Source organism: Netta rufina, assembly GCF_964035555.1.
Source record: "Netta rufina genome assembly, chromosome: 2".
NCBI lineage: Eukaryota > Metazoa > Chordata > Aves > Anseriformes > Anatidae > Netta > Netta rufina.
In genome coordinates, this window is record NC_140124.1 from 116,925,983 (window position 1) to 116,946,237 (window position 20,255).

At 40.9% G+C, this 20,255-nt stretch overlaps 1 protein-coding gene across 1 annotated transcript in view; it reads right to left on the minus strand.

Annotated features, from left to right (window-relative positions):
• The window catches only part of TAF4B (TATA-box binding protein associated factor 4b), a gene marked incomplete at both ends in the record, with an annotated part of 69,208 nt that overhangs the window by 20,471 nt on the left and 28,482 nt on the right, over window positions 1-20,255 (minus strand). Inside the window, 6 exons of the mRNA XM_084282973.1 lie at window positions 2,944-3,000; window positions 4,033-4,158; window positions 9,752-9,882; window positions 12,524-12,693; window positions 17,674-17,779; window positions 18,321-18,456. Of these exons, the coding sequence (XP_084139099.1) occupies window positions 2,944-3,000; window positions 4,033-4,158; window positions 9,752-9,882; window positions 12,524-12,693; window positions 17,674-17,779; window positions 18,321-18,456 (726 nt within the window). The remainder of the gene's footprint in view (window positions 1-2,943; window positions 3,001-4,032; window positions 4,159-9,751; window positions 9,883-12,523; window positions 12,694-17,673; window positions 17,780-18,320; window positions 18,457-20,255) is intronic.

Below are 20,255 nucleotides of genomic sequence, written 5' to 3' on the forward strand. Positions count from 1 at the left end.
TTGGGAATGCTGCTACACAAAGAGCTGGCCTGTGAGGTGAGCAAGGACAAAATTCTTGAGTGGATAAAGGAGCAGCTTCGGGCAAGCCCAGCAGCTGTCTCAGAAGGAATGTGCACTTTCTGTAGGTATTAAAATTTGCTGAAACAGGTGAAAGGGGGAAGTAAGTACAGACTCAATTCATGGCAAGCTACAGAGACTAAAAATATAGGGAAAACTGACTTATCACTGGGGAAGTATGAGGTAATAGGTTATGTGAAAAGGGACAAAAAAGGTCACAGCAATTATGTACAGCCTGTTGGATAAAAGAATCCACTGCCACATCTCTGGATGCACTTCCAGCAATTTCAAGAAGTTGCCTACAGCTACTGGATGACAGCACATCCTGGATTTAAAAGTATTCATGGTCATCGTGTACACCTTGCATTCTGGGAAACATCCCTTTAGAACATGCTTGGCACGTCCAGTGGCATTACCCCACACCCTCTCCCTCCTCCTAGTAGGTTACCATTAACATAGAGAAGACAGCTCTGAGGAAGAAAGACCCATATTTTTTAAGAACTATAAGGGGACAATCAGGTTAGGCGTTCCAGTGAATACTGGACCAGAATGGCCTGGAAAAGATCCATTTCCAGCTGACAGAGGTATCGAAATTCCCATCTCAAGTGAGCCTTTTCAGGCATTCACCCCAGTATACCCTGCACTTCTGAATTACCTGTTTCAGCCTCAGGATATTTGTTGATTTTTATTTTGATCTTATTCCAGTTCTACTCATGCTTGTACTTTTTTACGCAGGTGTGAGCTGATCATTTACCTACAAACCACTGATGAAGTGTCAAGACTGACCAGCTGCATTGGGGCTCACTGCAACTCAGCCTTGAAGCAGACAGAAGAAAGCACTCATGGCACAGAAGGTGGGTGTCCTGCACATGAAACGTGGTGAGATTCTGGCTGCCTCATGGTCAGGAAAGAAGAGGAAAAGGCAATACCAACACAAAGATCTGCATTGTCCAAAGAGGAAAATCTGCCTCCTTCTCTTTTGATGAAGCAGTTGGAGATGATCACTGTGAGCAGCACAGCACAGACAACGCAGGACAGATGTGAGGAAAGCTGTGTTAACCTGGCACAAGATAAGGTATATGAAAGGATGCAAAGTAGAGAGAACTTAAAATAACACTGAGCACTAAGCTCAAGCAGCCTTCTCCACGCTGTTGTCTCCTTTTTTTGTTTACCTGTAAGCCACTTTTAAAGAGATCTCATTAGCAGCACAAATCAGTCTAAAACCAAACCAAAACGCACACCTAGCTTTCTTCTATTCTGAATATCCACATCACAGAACATTTTTCAAGACCCTATACATTATTGTTCAGAGGAAAACAGCAAAGCAGCTGCAAAAATGAATGGTTTAAATGCAGAACTGCAGTGTTTTATTAAAAAGAAAAACACCTCCAGAAACAGTCAGATGATGCAGAGGTAAAGCCACCTACAAGACAAAACAAATCAGCGTTTACCCACTGATTGTTGATCCTGGTGGCACTAGAGGCAAACTGGAAAGGGCTTTAAGGCAACTTCTGTACTCACAGATTGGAAGCATGAAGGAGGAGTTGTAAGGAGGAAAAAGAAGTAAAAGACAGATAGTAAAAGCAAGTTCCTTCTCTCTTCTTTTACAAATTTCTTCTACTTTGGTATAAATCCAGAGCATTGATTTTAATACTATTTTACTGGATTTCCATTTGTTTTGCCTCAGCTCCTACATTAATCCAAACAATAAGGGCCTTTAAAGCATTCATAAATAACCTGCTGCTGCTGCTGGCACCTAGGAGCCAAGTGCAGCAATGTTAAGCAGCAACAAATTTCATAGTTCAAGAGGCACAGTTAAGGAAAAAGGTTGCTCAGAAAATCACTCTCATTTAGCACAAAGATCCTTAAAAATTGCATGAAATCAGTCAAGTAACTATAGAAACCAATTTCTTCAGCTCTGTATCACACGTCTCACACCTCAATTGTCTTTATTATCGTCTGCTGTCAGATCCTTAATCAGAAATGTGAACAGGCTTGATGATTTATTCAGCAGGGAAAAGAATCTGTAGGTCAAGTGAAAAATTTCACACACACATACACACGCACACACATCTTCAACCTTAGGTACTTTCATTTCATTCTGTTCCCAGTAGCTCTGGGGGCAACTCCAGTGAGATCCAATATTAAGGCTCAATTAAAATAAGCTCCAATTAGTGGAGCTTTTTTCTCTCAGGCTAGAAAAGTCAGGAAATGGATATTGGGAAATGTAAAAAGTCAGCTACTGAGAGAAGGCTGCAGACATAAATGAACTTATTTGTTGATTTCTACAGTTGCTATGCAGAGGCCTCTGGGAGTAAAAGCTTAACCAGTCTAAGCTATAAACTAAAACCCCTGCAGCTAAACATGAACTGTGTGAAACAAGGGCTCCATTCCAGAACAGAAAACTGCTGGGCCCAGAAAATTAAAAGCCAGAGGCATTTTCCATTTAAAACTAAATCCCAGTACCGCCTCCCAGCCAAAGAATTATAAGCAGTATCAGATTTACAAAACGAACAATTACCCTGGAAAAATGTAGCCTATTGTACAGTCCCAGATGCTAAATCTCAAAGTTTCTTTTTTTTTTTTTTTTTTTTTTTTTTTTTTTCTAATCCCACATTATATTCCTACCAAGTGTACTGCTGTAAGTTTACAAAGAGCCATTTCTAGACAGGACTGAAACTATGAAAATAAAATGTTAAAAAAGAGAGCTCATAACTCATTGACCTCATTTGAAGCACTGCCCTTGCCTGTAGCAGTTCCTGTCCTTCCCCAAGGCCTCGGCAAATGGTATGCAACAGCAAAATAAACCCTGACCTAATTGCCAGGACAGGGCTGCCAACCTTCTCTCAACACACAAAGGCAAGCATGGTAACTTGAAAGTCCTACCTCTTTTGCTTTCTGCTTCAAACGCAGATGCTCTGGATCTTCTTTATTGGAACGGCTCTACCAAAGGAAGAGGAAAAAGATTGAACAGAAATTACCAGCATCCAAACACCGCTGCATCCGTTAAATATTTAATAAATGACAATTTTCTCTTGTGATTGAAAGATTTCGCTCCAGGGGTGAATGCCTCCATCCAGACTGGCTCCCCTCCCCCTCCACACACAGAACTCCCCCCTCCCTCATCTGGGCCGGCTGCCTCTGCTCTCGCCCGAAGCAAGATTAAGCTGAAAATGATGCTAACGCTGTCAGTCAGGTCCAGTCTAGGCATGATGCTGTTCATGTCAGCAGCAGACACTTACAAAGGACAGGAAGTGCAGGAAAGAAAAGGAGTCCTACTTGTGCAAGTACAACTCGATTCTTTCGAGTCTAGATTACACGTCCACCCAAGAGGCTCCAGAATCCAGCTCGAAACAGAAACAACAACGGGAAAGGATCAATTCCCATCTGATGTTGCAACAGCTACTGATCTGTTATTTACTCCTCTGTTCTTCAGGGGAGGTAATGAGGAAGGATACTTATTCCGTACTGTCACTGTCTTGGAGCAGGGATTCTCAGATGCAGGGGTACCAGGCTTGAAGGTAAACACTCTGAGCTGACTACAGCAAAGAAATACACCTGGCAGAGCAGTGGATCTCACCAGACACCAGCCTGGACAAGTATAGAGAATCTGTATTTTCTAACAATGCCAAGCACAGCTATGGAGAAAGGCACAACAGTCTTGGAACCAAAAACTGAACCAGAAATTAAGTTTATGGCTACATAAGTACTTACTTCATTTTGTCCAGTAGGAATAATCTTAAAAGAAGATCGAGATCTTCCCCTACCACTTATCTAAAAGAAGTCCTGTGATCTCTAGAAGGTAAAAAGTTAAAATCCTTTTCTGCACAGCTCAAGCTGTCCTAACCATTAAATTTCTCCAGTTATAAGGTTACTGGTTATTGTATCTAAAGCAGAAACTGGAGAAGCCTACGGATGTTCACCAGTCTGAAGGACAACACTACTTCCTTGGAAAGCAAGGAATGATGTTCTTACCTTGGCTGCTCGTAGTAACATCTCACGTTCTTCTTCATCCTTTCTCTGTTTCTCTAGGTGATCAAGCTTTTCGAGAAATCTCAGCTGTGCTCTGGTATCACTAGATACGATGTACTTATCGCTCCCCTGGAAAGAGAATGTTGTTATAGACAATCAAATTTCTTTTATACACTACTAGAGATAACAAATGGAAACAGCCTGAAAAGAAGAATATTCTTTTTTCAAAGCTGAAAAATTTAGGCTGTTCTAAGAAGATTTCAGGTGGCAAGTAGCCATTCACATATCTCCTCCCCACAAATCCATGCTTCTTTGGATCCATGACTAGTAAGAGGTTATGGAACAACTGCCATTATCAAGATCTAGTTCTATTGTCAATTGATTATAACAACAATATTAGAATTTTAGTCTTTACTAAAAGGCTATTATAAATAGCATTTTCATACGCAGTAAACATATATACAAGATTGTGTTCTTAGGAGGAGAAAAAGAAAGTAGACCATCATATCCTTTCTCCTTTAAGGAGAAAAAAAGATTAAAAATTAAAAGTTTCTGACATTTAATCCTGAATTTGAAATAAGCCTCACCTGGTGGGGAACAGAACTAGTAATGATGAATCTTGGGGTAAGTAAAGTGAGGTGATTAGTTACATATGGTTTACTGTAGCTTCAGGAATACACTATTCTGCATCAGTGTACGTTCTCAAGTCAGAGTGGTTTATTTTGGAAGGTAACCTGTGGAAGTCATCTGGTCCAACACTGCCCAAAACTGGGCCAGAGAATACTAGCAACTGGTTCCAGCACTAGCTGAACATGCATGCACTGAAGCAAGCCTGCAGTCATTTTAGTTTAGATTGAAAAAAGCAGCCATCAGTAGTTTGATTTTCTGATCATCATCGCCCTCTCTGGAAAGTCTGAGTGAAGTGTAACCTTAGTTTGCCTAGATAGGAACTACGATGGCAAAAGGAAAGTTCTCAAGTGGTGTCAGCTGGCAGTGAAAACCTAGCTTTTAGTGCTTCTGCTCTTCCAGACAGGCCACTGAAGCCATAAATTAGTCAAACAGCACCAGACAAGACAAGGAGTCCGTTCCAGAAGAGGCACATCTGTGCCACCTAGCTGAACCACTCTTTCAAATGCACATCACTCTTCTGCCTCTGTTACTTCGTCAACTTCTCTCTTCCTAAGAAATTTACCTGTAGGCTTTTACCAGCCAAACATACTGCACATTTTCAGCAACCCTTTTTCCTTCTACATTATCCCAGTCTCACACTTCAATGCAACAGCCCTGACATGCAATTATTCTGGAACAAGCACAACACATTTTACAATCACATTTTAGGCAAGAATATATTTTACATATATGAACTATCAATGAATTCCATTCCAAACATTTAGTTTTCAAACACAGCATACTCGAACTCTTGTTCCCACACCAGCCATATATTTTTTAGAAGCTGGAAGGAAAGTAAAAGTCCTGTTGTGGGGTACTGCTGTTTCCCAAGCTGAATTCTCACAACGCAGCCAAAGCATGAAATCAATCCCTCTTCTTGTATGAAGTTTGGTCTTTTCAGTGAGCCACCACATTGTCACGTATCACCAATTGTGGCTCAGACCACACCATGTGTTGCAACTAAGGAGACTTTGTCCTTCCCAAGAAGAGTTTGTGGTTCTGCAGAAGTCTGACAAGCCTTTTGCCCCCTCTTTTGTTACTGCTCTTGACTTTTTACTGCTCCCCACAAAACATACATTACTTCGTGAGTCAGCCTCAGCACACCAGTACAATTTGTTTTGGAGGAGCAGTTTATAATGCACCACCATGCTGCAACACTTTTAATGGGACAAAGAAGAAAGCTGTATTACCAGAAGATTATTTTTCAAAGTCTAAAAGTGCTTTTCTAGAATACTGAAAGTCAGAGTTAGGTAATTAAGTTTTTAACATCAAATCAAAGACCCTATGCTAATTAGCAAAGCAAGTTGCCCAAACAGAAGCACTCCAAGGCTTCTTGTCCCCAACTTGTATGGGACAAAAGATACGAGCATTCTTTACACTATTTCCACTCAGGAAATACAGGTGTTTAAGATACCTGATTTCAAGTCTCCTAAGAACATCTGCAGTTATATTTTGTCCTACCTACCCAGCTAACTTGCTCTCACTGATCTTTTAGCACCGTAATTGCTCAGACAGAAAGTACTGTGTTGTGTGCCTGTGCATACCCCACTACCATTATGGTTACGAGGAAGCAAGCTGCATTCAGTTTTTGTTCATGTAACAGCTTAAGTTTCTTCATGTAAGGCCAGATGGTCCCCAGATACAACAGCACAACCGCCAGGAAAACCAGAGTTACGCAGTTAGCGATGGATAATGCAGGTAACCCTAACACTAAGCATGGTTAGATTTGCACATGTCAAAGCTGAGCTTGCATATCTGACACTTTAGAAGTTGCTTTTACTTTAACAGAGCTAAATTTAATCTGGAGTTGACAATAAGTGAAAGTTTTCCTGCTGTACTGAAACAAGTTACTCCTTTCATACAACAGCACATCAGTGCATCTGTACAGACTTACAAAATTAATTCCTCCACACCTTTTTCTTGAAGAGAAATGAATATATTTGAGACTTCTCCACAGATGTGCTTTAAAGTGCTGCCAACTTGTCCCAGAATTTGTACCTTAGCTTTGCACGTATTTGAAACACGCAGCATTGAGGCAAAATGTTCCCAGGTATGTCTTCAGTGAGAAGACCTGGCAACATTTTCAAAAAGAAGCTCTATGCCGTGTCCATGATTTGCAGGTTCCTTCCTAGATTGTCATGTACTTGACAATGAATCTGAAAATCTAAGGCATGGGCAGTTTAGCACCAAGAATATACTGTATGCCATGGGGCACAGAAAAAATAACAGGTGTGAGAATCACACTCTACTTCAGTCCACCTGGAAAGAAATTGGAAGAATCCCATACAGAACAGTTCTCCTACAGGAGCTCAACAACTTCAGTTGTGCTGAAAAGCCTTGCTGAGGACAGAGCGTGGACACCAGATGGTACAGAGGCGAAGCTATTACATGGGAACCTACACAGCCTTGGCTTTATACAAGCAGTTCCTGAACCAAGGTACGACCAGAAGTCTCTTAATCTCTGATGAGTTACTTTTGCACTCTACAGTTTGATGGCTTTGGGAAGAGAGCAGGCAGGAGGACAAGGGGAGGACAAGAAGAAAGGGAAGGCTGTTGGCTTTCACATCTAGGAGCATTTGCCCCTAAGCTATACTACAGTTTATTCCTTATGCCAATGGAGCTGCCACGTCATATTGCCAGTACTGACAGTACAGTGCAGGGTTGCCTTGTTTTACTGCTACTGCACACTAGGAAAACATGGTCTTTGAGCCCTGTTGACAACGCAGCACAGGATGCTCAAAGACAGGAGCTGAAGCCCCCAAGTACAGGAGCATATAACAGTCATCTCATGCTCTGCTGAATTCAACCACAATAAGCATGTTTTTAATCACCGTGCTGTGTAATTGTCATGGCTAATTCAGGTGTTTACTGTCACATGATGTCCCAAGTCTCCAGATTATAGGAGAGGAGCGGCTGAACCAGCTAGCTGATCGTCTTCATGGTCTTACCTGGCCTCTATACAGGCACTGCAACTAGGAGCTGCAGCACAGGCAGCAGCTCACAGCAATTTGCAAGGCTGTTCACTGCTTGGGATAGAAAGGCCATTGTAACAATTCTACCCTAATTAATACAGTAACGTCTAATTACATACATACTCATGTGTGTGCATATATATATTTATTTATTTAGCAAAAAAGGGCAAAAGTGAAAAAGTGTACATGGCAGCAAGCTATGACATAAAGCTTTTACCCTGCCCACTCTCTCTGAAGGGCCAGCCATCAGATGGAAGCTTCTAGGCAACAGCTGAACCAACTGGGAAAAGTTTTCTGAGCAATAGCCTATGAATTACTGGCTATTTACACCAACTCCTACCTTTACAATAGTTGCCTCAGTTTACCTCAGTTGCACAACACTTGCCATACTGTTATCTTTTTGTAATGAAGGCAGCCCCATGAAAAGCCTTGCAGGGCAACTAACCAATCCTCTTGGAAGGTCTCTGGATAATTCTCCAAAATATGAGTCCACATCACACAATGGTACCTGCCACGTGGCAAAAGAGCAGCAGCAAACACTGTGGGAGATGGAATACAGGAACACACAGATACATAGCAGGGGGCTAAAAACCTGAAGTGTTCTGTTCTTGAAGGCAGGTTTCCAAAAACCTGTTGGCATGCTTTGCAATATTATTCATGTGGGAGTGTTCACCCATGTCATCTTCTAGAGCACTCCCCTGCAGTGTAATACATCTTCCTGCCAAATGAGGGTACCTGTGTCTCTAAGATTAGTATGTCCAGTACAGCCTTTTCCTCTCTCTCTTTTTGAGGAAAGGAAAAGCAAATAAGTGTATTGCAGCCTTACTATCTTATCTTGGCTTCTGGCAACTCAATCAGACCAAAACCTATCAGATTTCCCATCATTTTAGTTCAATGAGGAAAGTTAGCTGTAGCCATATCAAGCCCACTGTCCCAAAACACCCCCTTGCCACCTCTGGTGTTTGCAAGACATTAAGTCCTACCAGTCCCTTAAGACTTCAGCTTCTACCTCATGTCTGTTCACAAACTTCAACAGATCTCCCACTTCACAGACAACGCAGAACACGCAGATTTCTAAAGACTTCTCATAGAAATTGTACATTTCTGCATTTTTTTGAACTCTTCTGGCAAAGAACAGCATACTCCAGCTGCTCTACACATCACTATAAATACTTCAAAGTTTCTAGATAGTTCCTGCCCTTTAATATTGCTTCTCCTCTGTTTAGAAGCCTATAAAAAGCATTCTGTTCAAAAATAACTCCCACCCCATCAGTTGTTTATACTTTAATATAACAAGAGCAAAGTTCCTATTAAACATCACAAAAATTCAAAGTTGACTGATTTATAACTTTTCTTTTCCTAATACAGTTTGTTAATGAAAAAAAGATTCATATTAATTTAGGTAGACAAAAAAAAGGCTTTGATGCACTTCTTTGGCCACTGTTAAGTTAGTGTTTCCCATTTGTACCATACAAACATCTTAAGGAAACCTGGCTCACTAGCACCTGATCTAGCTTATACTGAGTGGAGCTAATACCACAGAGAGGGAGGTAAGCAGCATTGGTGGGACTAAAAATCTGGAGACTATGATCAAAAGGGTCTCTGCCTTCACCATTCACATGAAGCACTATAAAAATAAACTGCTCGATTCAGTTTCTCAAGGCCTTTAATGGAGACAATACTGCAGTTCCACCCACAGGACATGCATAAAACAAATACAAGCCCCTGGAACAACCCAACCACCACCAACAGCTTTGTTGGTGTTTACCAACTTACACTGGAGGTTACCAATTTAACGTTACCATGTAAGGGAGATTTTATATGACAACCACCATCTCTACGGAACAAGAGAAATGCATTTACCCTTATGTTGGGTTTTTAAGAGCGCTTATCCAACAAGTCGAATAGAAAGCGTAAGGCATAGTTAGAGGCTATAAACAGTTAAAACAAAAATCAGCCTTTGGTAGATACTGGAAATGCACATATTGCGTGTGATGTACCTATGCTTGGAAGAGGTTTAGCTTCAAGGCTGTAAAGCAGGAAAACTTTGGTGCAAAACTTGCTTAATGATTTCCTTTTACCTTGTGGGTTGATACTCTGTGCTGAGCAATTACAGTTAGTTTTTCTAGGAGCCCTCGTAATCTCTCCTGTGTAGCATGGGAGATCAAGTTCACAACATCAGAGTTAAGTTCCATAATGTCATGCCTTTTACCTGTGGAAGCAGAGAAAATCCATTACGTGTTTTAGTAGTAGCTGATAATTGAAATAATTAGCACAGCAGGTATTCTGTTCCCCCTGGAAGTCATACCCATTATGAATAAAGGTTTGGAGATTATGATTTTCCTGGTAAAGTCACAACTTCAAAGATCTTAGACATTACATTAATAAAACTTAGCCTGGAGCTTCAGAAAATATAGACATTGTTTCACTTAGCCTCTAGAATCACTCTCCTTGCAAGGTCATTTATAGGACAAAGTTAATAAGAACACAAATCAAGCTTCATGTTCGGGGATGGGGAGAAGTGGTAGCTGTAGAAATTAGTGCCATATTCTGTTAATTTCAGTAATTAAAAAAAATAGAGAATTACATTTTGCCCTGCTTGACACCGTGCTTGTTAACAACTCATGACATTTATTCAATGAATAGGGATATTTTTCGCAGCACTCTCTGGGCGTGCAAGACTCAGCCCTCCTCTCGCCTACCTCAACCAAGCGGCACATGGCAGACTGACCCAAGCTGGCAACTTGGAAAATAATGGATCTGATCTCATCGGGGTCATCATGCCATCGCCTCCAACCCATTCCCTGGCTGCCACTCTGCAATCTTCCTGCAGACTGCTGATGGAGAAGTGCTCCTGTGCTTGACGTGGTCGGTCACTCAACGTGGCTCCACCAGGACACCTGGACAGTGCTGACTTCTCCCTTATGGGCAAGGCAGGAGGCTGTTTCACCCACTTTACACATAGCACCCATCAAAAGCTCTTTTCCTTGCCCCTCACTGCATTTACAGTGGCTGTAAGACTTTATGATGCAGTACATAGCGTGCATTCAAAATCCATTTTGGTATTTATTGCCCAGTGAAGTGTTCAGAATGGATAAACAGCACACTGTAAAAAACTAATCACCTATTTCATTTGCCTTTATTACACATTTTTAGTTGGCACAGCAATCTCACCAGACAGGGAAAATCTACAATGTTTTTCCAGATAAAATCAAAACGTTCTCACTGTTTGATCTCGGCTGGTAAATATTAGGCTGCACTTTAGCTGAATGCAAAGCGCATTTTGCTCAAGCACCTTTCAACGCTTCCTCTGTAATTCACCACTAGACAATCAGGATACCTGAAACATCAACTTAAAAGCAAAATTAAGCCTCCCCAAACCTCAAGACCACCCTTCCACATGCAATTCCTGAACAGAAGAGGGCTCTCCATTCAAGACCAGAAGCATTTGTTTTCTAAATTGGTGCACTCCCAGACAGCATTCGTTTCCTTGCTATCAAAACATTCCTTCAATAATAATAGTTCATGTCATAAATGTGGAACAGCTATCATGCAAGCCTTCAAAGAGCTCTGCCTGTATTTCCTATCTTTAAATAAACTGTCCAAACACCACAAAACAGTTATTCTAGAAGTACTTTCTCCTTCCACTTTTTAAGAGATCCATTATTTCCTTATACCTGCCTCCCATAGATGACTGGTTAACCATCCATCAAACTTTGAAAAAAGCTTCTAAGGACCAGGTCCAAGATGTCTTTTTCCCCTTTCAACTGGTGAGGGGGCACCGACCCCACTGAACCATGCCCTGCGCAGCCCAGATGGCACATCAACCAGGCTAACTAGTGTGGGGTGTACAGAGGGAGCAGGTTACATACTCCTCACAAGCTAGCTGCTTTCCTCGGACTAGGAACAAGCTGCATGTAGAAACAGGAGGGCTTTGTGATTGTGTGATTAGACCACTGCAACAGAATTAGGGCTGCACACATGAACTTTCTTGAATGCTCAGCTGTGAGCCCACTGTTGCAGTGTGACACTGTACCAAGCAGTGAACATGAGCAAAGGATTGAGCAACATCCATCCAGCTTGCAGGAGATGGCAACGTGATGCTGCACCAGTGCACACTCCCTGCTCAGACATAACACACCTTGCCAAGCAAGGGTTACAGTTTTGCTCAGAAACTAATGGCTGAAGCAACCTATACAAAAAAAAAAAAACACACCTTCCTATTACATTTTAGGCTCAGGCATTCAACACTCATCCCACAGTAGTATTCACTGATACAGACAGATACCTTTAACATCTCTTTTGTATAAAATCAATGAAAGATTCTTCCGCAGAGGGAGTCATTAACAGAAGTCTGCCCTGTGCATATTGGCAGTTTGAAATTTCTTTCTAGCCACACGTGCAGGATGTGCAACATTGGGCAAGAGAGTACATATACCCAAAAAGGCTGGGAAATGCAAAAGCTGTTAAAAAAGCGAATTTAATATATCCAATCAGGAACTGCGGGAACAGAAAAGCACACTTTAGTGTTTGAAATTAACATCTCTTATTTTTTGTGTGTTCCAGTAAATGTAAAAGTAGTCAAGTTGCTCACTTCATCGAATTATTACATGTAGAAGTGGCACCAGCTTCTTTTTCCCCTATTGGGCTTCAGACTACTTCCATGTAAAAAAAGTGTATTTCTTGATTAGAGGGGAAGTAAAAACTCTGTATAGTTTCGTAGAAACTTGAATGGAGATAGCGGAGCTTGGAGTTCCAGCTCCTTCTTCAAAGATCAGAGGTTGGCTGATAAAGGATGCAAGAATACACCATTATCTCCACACACACATTAGTTACACGTGCTTTGTTCTCACCAATGTTCAAGATCTTCTTCTGAAGTGCTTCTGAAGAGAGAAAAGGTTCATCTGCACAAGAGCGGATCACTGTACCAATGAGTTCAGAATTTGTTGCCAGAATGCACTCACTCTCCTCACTCAGGTTGACCCCAGCCATAGAAGTCACATCATTTATGTCATCTTCAGCTCTACCAAAGAGAAAAACAAAAATGTTTTATGTTTCATTCAGAATGCATACAAAGACAAAACCTCTTCTATCAACAAACAGCCATGTTCACATATTTTGGAGGCTCTCTACACAATACATTTTTGGTATGGGAGTGGACAGGGAAAAATGACTCCTATAAAGCTTTCACAATTCTCTCAAGTACCTCAAACATCAGCTTGATCGATGCCTCAGTTGCTAGGTACACAAGTTCTGTAGAAGAAAGTCAAATTTTGAACAATCTTGGAAACAACAAGCTGAGGTAAACCTGGGTTAAAAACCCCCACAAGCTTCCCCTCCACCACTGATCTTCTAGCAGTGGAATTTATTAGCAATAGTATTCAGAAAGCAAAGTCAAAGTTACTGCTGGAGTCACAAAGTTAAAGTCACAAGTAAACTGAGAGTTGTTCTAGAAATCCAATTCACTGGGCAGCACCAAGTGTAGAACAAAGTTGAATATCGCCTCATGAAACTATGAACAACTCCATTTTCTAACAATGCCTATCCTATCAACTGAAGCTTACAGCAGAAGCATATTAACAGAAATGTGGTTAACTATTCTTTCGGTGAGTTCCCTTAAAAATATGACAAATACTTCTTGTCTGTACACTACAACCAACCCAGACCTTGCTCTTTGAATTGGTTGTGTTGTACAATACTTCTGCACAGAGCAGGGAAGACGCTGTGCTTCTGCAGAACAGCAGCAGAGGTCTAATTCTCAACATTCCTTCGTTAACTGGATTCTGTTGCAGTAGCTTTGGACTACATGCTCAAAAATAAAAATCCAAGTCTGGCATAGCTTGTACTAGCAGTAACAGCCAGCTACCACCATTGCAAAGCTCGTGTTAAGCAAATTTTGTTAGAATACTTAATAAATCTTGTATGGGAAGTTTTTGGAGGAATTTTACAATGAAACAGTTATTTTCAGAAAAGCTTAGATCACCAAGAGAAAGCCTTTTTGCTTCATGAAGTGACAAAGGTCCTAATGTTGGCCTCAAGGGTTTAGGACCGATCCATAATAGAGGTCTGCAGTATTAGTACAGACAAGTGGAAGCACTCAATCTGAAAGTATTTTGATCTGGAATAAAAAAAAAAGTCTTTGGAAATGTGCTCTCTGGCAAGGTTCAACTACAGAAGTCACTGTATGGCCTAAGTAACTCTTGAACAAGGGGCAGGTCAGAAACTTCCCATTCTCAGGTTAAATGGGATCTCTTGCAGGCCGTTTCCTAACTGGCATTAAGAAGCTGAAGTTACCAGAAAATGGCTTGGGCTTGAGAGATGCTCAAAAGACACAAGAAAGCACTGTGTCTTTGTGTGTGTGTGTGTTTTTCCTTTAAGCTATAAATGGATTTTCTCCTTCAGACTTCAGTAGGTTTCCTTGGTGTAAAGACTTCTCCCATAACATTCTGAACAGGAGTCTGGCTAGGAAAGGAATCCAGGTGTTCCCTACCCCTCCTGCCTTTCATTTGTGTACTCTCATAGCAGGCAGCTTCTATATAATTTGTTTAGGGGAAAAGGAGACCCAACGGATTCTCAAACTGGCTTCGTTCATTACGTCTAACTAGACATAGCTTCCTGACTGTGCTTGTGCCCCAGATTTATCACATTAAGGAAAGCACTAAGTCCCAGCATTGTCAGAACAGTTGTATGATCACCCTTACAACTTAAAGTCACCACTGTCAGAAGATTTTCCCACCATTTAACCCTTCAAAACTAGCAATTCAACTATTCCAAGAGTACAGTCGTACTCTATCAGCTTCAGTTCTCTACATTTATCCTTTATCGAGTGACTATTTTCTTTTATCTTTCCAACCACAGTCTCTCTTGTAAGTGCACACATAAGAACTTACAGGTAAGCACGTTTTTGCCTGTACTGGTTTTGAAGACCAATTCCAACTTCTTCACTGCTGGACATAAGATTGCATTAAGTCACCAAGTCACTAGCCTTGATGAAAGATTAATTTGCACAACAGCAAACACTGCTGCACTTATTTTATTTAACCCAAAGAACCTACCCCTAAGTGTTCTTAATAGTAGTGCTTACTAGAGATTAACATAACTTTCAAAGGACCTGTGAAGTTTGCACTCTTTACTATTATTTTGTCCATGCTATTTGAACAAACCTCAATCACTGTAAGTATCACATTACATATTTACAGTAAGTTATTAAAATTATTCATTAAAGTGATACATTAAAAATATTCCCTGTATTTTGGCTGGATACTGTCGTGCTTTCATTTTCAAACTCTCCACGAAGTCCCTCTTCTGCACTACATCCATTAATACTTTTTGCACGTTCCTATCACACCCAGAAACCAACAAGAAACACTCTCCTAGCTGTTACAAGCCTCCGGCAATTGAAGTTGTCAGTACAAAGGGGAAAACAGCGCACAGTTCTCTAAGTTACCCTGTACAGAGTCAGATTTGACATGCGAATTGAATATTCAACTGGAAAAAGCAGCTCAAGCAATGCAGACGCACCTCGCATCTACAAATTTCGTTGTAGTGGCTGAAAAGCGAGTCTGTGGCACCCTCTGGTGTTGGAACAATGCACGTTTTCTTCTCAACCCATCTATTTAATACGTTTTAATTGTAGAAATGATAAAACTACACAGGTATCCTTAACCCAAAACTCTGTGCATTGTCACAAACAATGACATGGGACAGAACAATTCCAGCAGAGCAAGAGCCACCAGAGCTGTGCTCCCAGGCACCACAGGGCAGGAGGCACAGCTGCCCAGATGTTCTCCACCGCTGCCTCACTCCTGGCTTGCCCAGTAGCTGTGATTTCTGGCACCTCCCAGACTAAATGCACTTTTGAAAATAAAAGTATTAAACAGAATAGATGCAAAAAATACATAAGTGTTCTAAGATGCAAATATGCGTCTTATTTTTTCCAGGGTGCTCTGGCATACACTTTACTTTTAGGTATGTAAGGCCATTTATAAAAACTCTTGATGCTTTTACAGCAGACTGCCCTTTACAATGCATGCCGTAGGACAACCAAGTGCCAGCAATGCACAAACTTACGTTACCTCCCCATTTTTGGGAGGATTCCTTTTAACTGGAACAAGAAAATCATCTTTCCCACCCCCCATCCTGTCCCTTATCTCTAGCAACAACAACAAAAAACATTAAAGAGCAAAAACAAGATCAAATTGCAGCTCATTAAGTAGAGTTTGGCAAGTATTATACTCTCAAATCCTAACCTAAATTAGGCACACAATGGCAAAGGGATTCAGGATTGACATTACACTGCAGTGAGAGGCCACAGTTGTACACGGACACAAAATCACATCAGGTATGAAGACATGCTCTCTGCCCACAACAAATCCCATCACAAAACCTGAAAGGGAGCCATGGTGTTCTCTGCCTCATACATGATCAACTAGTTGATGGATCATGGGTCACAAAGAATAGCTTTGGTGAGAATATTAAAAGTTGGGATAGAAGAAAGCAAAACACTTCACAGTTTACTGGGGGATGTCTATTGCCCAGGCCAGAACAACACTATGTGGAGCTAGACCTCTTTGGTCACACTGGGCTGTGGAAGCATCAGGGATGTATACAAAGAGAAGTTCTTCAGAGACTAGAGACTTATAGAAAAACGTTAGGTAAGCTAGAGATTTCACATCTGAATTATCATGGACTTGAGAGACTTCAAAATTCCTAGTCCAAAAGTAGGAAGAGAAATCTATTTTGGATCATACTGGAGAAGCAGAGTTTTTCCTAAATAACTCCCTACAAACTTGGTAAATTGAAGAAATAAGCTTAATTCAAACTTTTTAATCCAAGACAGTTGATACATTCTGATCTGAAGAGCACAGAAAAATCTTGTTTCTAGCGAGGTTTTTGTTATTTTTTATTTTTTTTAATGATGATATTTGTAAAGTAAAGCTTGGTTTGTGTTTTTTTTTTGTTGTTGTTTTTGTTTTGTTTTGTTTTTGAGGGATGTGTTGTTTTTTTCCCCAAACATCACTACACAAAATTACATCCCAACTTATATTCTGAAGTTTATTTCATAAGAGCTTGAGGGAGCTAAACAGAGCAATTGCTTTAACATCTTTTTCTTTCAATTTCTGACTACCAATGCTTTAAGTATTTTGTATGAACTGTATGTTACTATAAATAACAACAGGTGTCTGTGTCTGTGCACACCAAGCTGCAGCTTTCAAGAGACAAGTCAATTGGTCAACAAGAAACAGGTATAATAACTGCTTTTATCTCTGGAAGACTAACTTCAAGTCTGCCTTAAGGTCTTAAGACCAGTAACGCATACTCACGACAGTTTGCACTTCTGTCCTAACATTAGATTTTAGAGCTACAAAAATCGTTTCTCCTTTTGGAAAGTGAATCAGTTATCAGAACTAAAAGCTTTCAGTGTTCTTCTAATCTGAAGGTCTAGAGAATATGCCAGAAGCCATAATTAGAGATGTAGTCAAAGACTTTCACCTCTACATACAGAAATGAGCTTGTACGAAGAGCTAATAAAGATATTGTAATACAGCACACAGCTTTAAACAGGTTACTAGCCAGCCCAAATTACAGCTCAATGCTATCTGGCTGTATGTTAGAAGCAGAAGTTGTATCTGATTCAATCCTGTGGAGAGCTTTTAATACAAGGTAACTTTATATTAGTTAATAGTATTCACAGGATCAAGATCAATATGCCTCCTCCACAAGTGAGGAACTGATACATACCGATGCACACTGTTTGTGGAATTACATTTGTGTAAAATCACATGATGAAAATCCTAACTCATCAGGACAGTTTTCCTATACTAAGAGTAATTAAGATCTGCTATGAGGTCATAGTTTTTAGGTCCCCCTTGCCAATTCATATTACACATCAATTGTAAGTCTCTAGAGAAAGCTGCTTTCATCTGGGCTCTGTTCCCACCTCTACATGTGCTGTCTGTTTCTTTTGTTCCTTCCTACAGTAAACTGTATTGTTCATTTTTACCTGAAGGATGTTGTTCCATTCTCTTTTATTTTAGTTTTCTGAACAGGAGATGCTTGAAGCGACAGAATTTTATTTCCTGGCAGGGTAACTTGTTTCAGGATGGAGCCTAGAACAAAACAAAGAGCACGCCATAATAGAACGCAAAATGCTCAGGCAACTGTTTAATCAGTTCATACGTCTAACAAAGGCTACTGCAGACTCAGTAACAACTAATTAAGTCCATTTGAAAACCAGACACTCTAGAGTACTACGTTCTACATGTTCTGTATAGCCCAAACTCCTACACTCTCCAACACCCTCTGTGCTGATCAGCAGAAGGCTTTATTGAGAACTGGCTTTTGAAGGAAAAAGTAAAGTCTGATGAAGTGATGCTCAAAAGCATGACAGTTCAAAGAAAGTTTATTGCAAGGAGCAATAGTACATTAAAATACCACAGTATTTTAAAAAGAAACAATACTAAGGAGCGACATGTTCTTAACAGGCAATGGAGGCAGACATGGCGCTGAGCTACTCATCTGTACACCAGTAAATCACAATCTAAGTAAAATTAACACAGAAATGTTTCTCTCGACAGACAGCCACGTTCCTACAATCTACCAAGAGCCTGTAATTATTTCTGCACCTCCATAAGAAAGGTACCACCATACCTGCAGGAAATTTGTTGGTTTGAACAAGCGTATTCAGCGGCATCCTCTTCTCAGCAGATGTCTGGAGAGTCAGCGTTGAGGGCTGTGGGAGTGTGGATACTTGCTTTACAATGGCTCCTGACGGTTGTTGGACTACCTGCAAGTGGAATATCCAATATCAAGAGTGAGAAGAGCTAAATATACAGAGAAGTAAATAGTATCAACATGTTCATTCAGCCAGAAGTGCTGCAGGGCAGGCATGCATGTCTAGCTTTCAGTTTATAACAAACAGCATGCTCAAAAAAAAAAAATAAAAAAAAAAATCAACCATCACTGCTTTTGACTTTAGTGACGAGAAACAAAATCTTAGCAACTGGTGGTGAGCTTAAAGCTCCAGCTCATTCAGCAAGCTCTAAGAGACATTTCACCCCTACTCTCTATTTATAGCTATACCAGAAAATTTTCACTGAATACTACGCGATCCGTTACACTAAGAGACTTTCCTCTCTAGGCCTTGTTTAACAGACTGCCAATTGAATATTGTGTCTGCCTGCCAACGAGTTCAAAAGGGTAGGTATCACATACATCTAGTTTAAAGAAAAAGAAAATAATAATAAAAAAAAAGACACAGCTAAAAGTCTTGCAATAAATTCTTTTCCTGTCATGAGGAATCCACCCTACAAAGTTCCTAATGCATTCGTGGAGCTGCAAGGTCAATCGTAAATTGAGATGCTGAGCTTCAAAGTGCTAAACAACAGTACACTGAGCATACCAGTCAGTCAGAGGGCACACCAAGTGCTAACCAGCAGCACCTACACTGTGTAGAGCCTCTACACAAAAAGTGGTACACTGCTGAAGGGTGAAAAGGAAGAGGGTCGATAGTTTTGTTTAAAGAGGTTGTTGAGAGAAACAACACCAGCCAGCAGGGTGTCATCACAACAGACCTATAGGCACAGCCTATAAGTACTGATTCTTCCTCTTCAGGGGCAGCCATTAAAATGCATGGAAGGAATAAAAAATGCAGTATCCCCAAAAGCTTCATGCTCTAAGCCTCCTTGGAAAAGCAGAACGCGGACTGCAGCTTCTGATACATCCTTTGCAAAATTCTTGATTACAAGGAGTAAAAAGGCTTTTTACCAAACGCACAAAATTTATCAACATCTCCAGATTGAATCCCAGCTGGTTAGGGGCAAAAAAAGCCAATACAAAGAGTTTAAATGGTTGAGGAAACTTTTTCTTTAAAGTCTTGTAGTCTAACTTCAGGAAGTCAGAATATGGCCCCCCCAGTTATTACTGCTCACAGCATGATGGCGTGGCATCGCGGTGGTAATGCAGAACAGCCGAGCTAAAGGTGGTGTTCGAAAACCAGACAAAGAACAGACAACTCTTGAAGGGAAGAAAAACAAGCACACACAAGATCCATCTCTCCGAGTTTGCAGGCAGATGGAAGAACCACAGGAATACAGGCACTGATAGGGGACAGGGTCAGGTCTCACACATACAGCACTTCATCACAAACGAGTACAGGCACTAACATTTGCTTCTACTGGGGTTTTAACCAAAGACACAACTTGATCTTTCTGAAAGATCCAGCTTCCACAGGCTGGAAGTCCATGAACAACGTGGGGAGCACAGTTTGTACGTTCGGGTAAGTACTAAACCACCAAGCAGCTTGGACAAACTACTCACAGGATCTGCCAGCATCCATGCTGGCATGCACCTAGAGATCCTCCCTACTGCCAGTGAGAATGAGGCTTCATCTTCAGCATACAAAAAACTGAAACAGCACAGGAGGAAACGTAAGCATTGGAGAGCACTGAGTGGCACACAAAAGAACAAGAGATAGGCAATGTAAAGTCAATAGCCTAGGTGGAGGCTGGGAAATACGTCAAGTAACCGAGGACACTAAATCAGCCAGGAGCAGAAAGGAAGGGCTGGCAGTAAAGCTGATTTTCT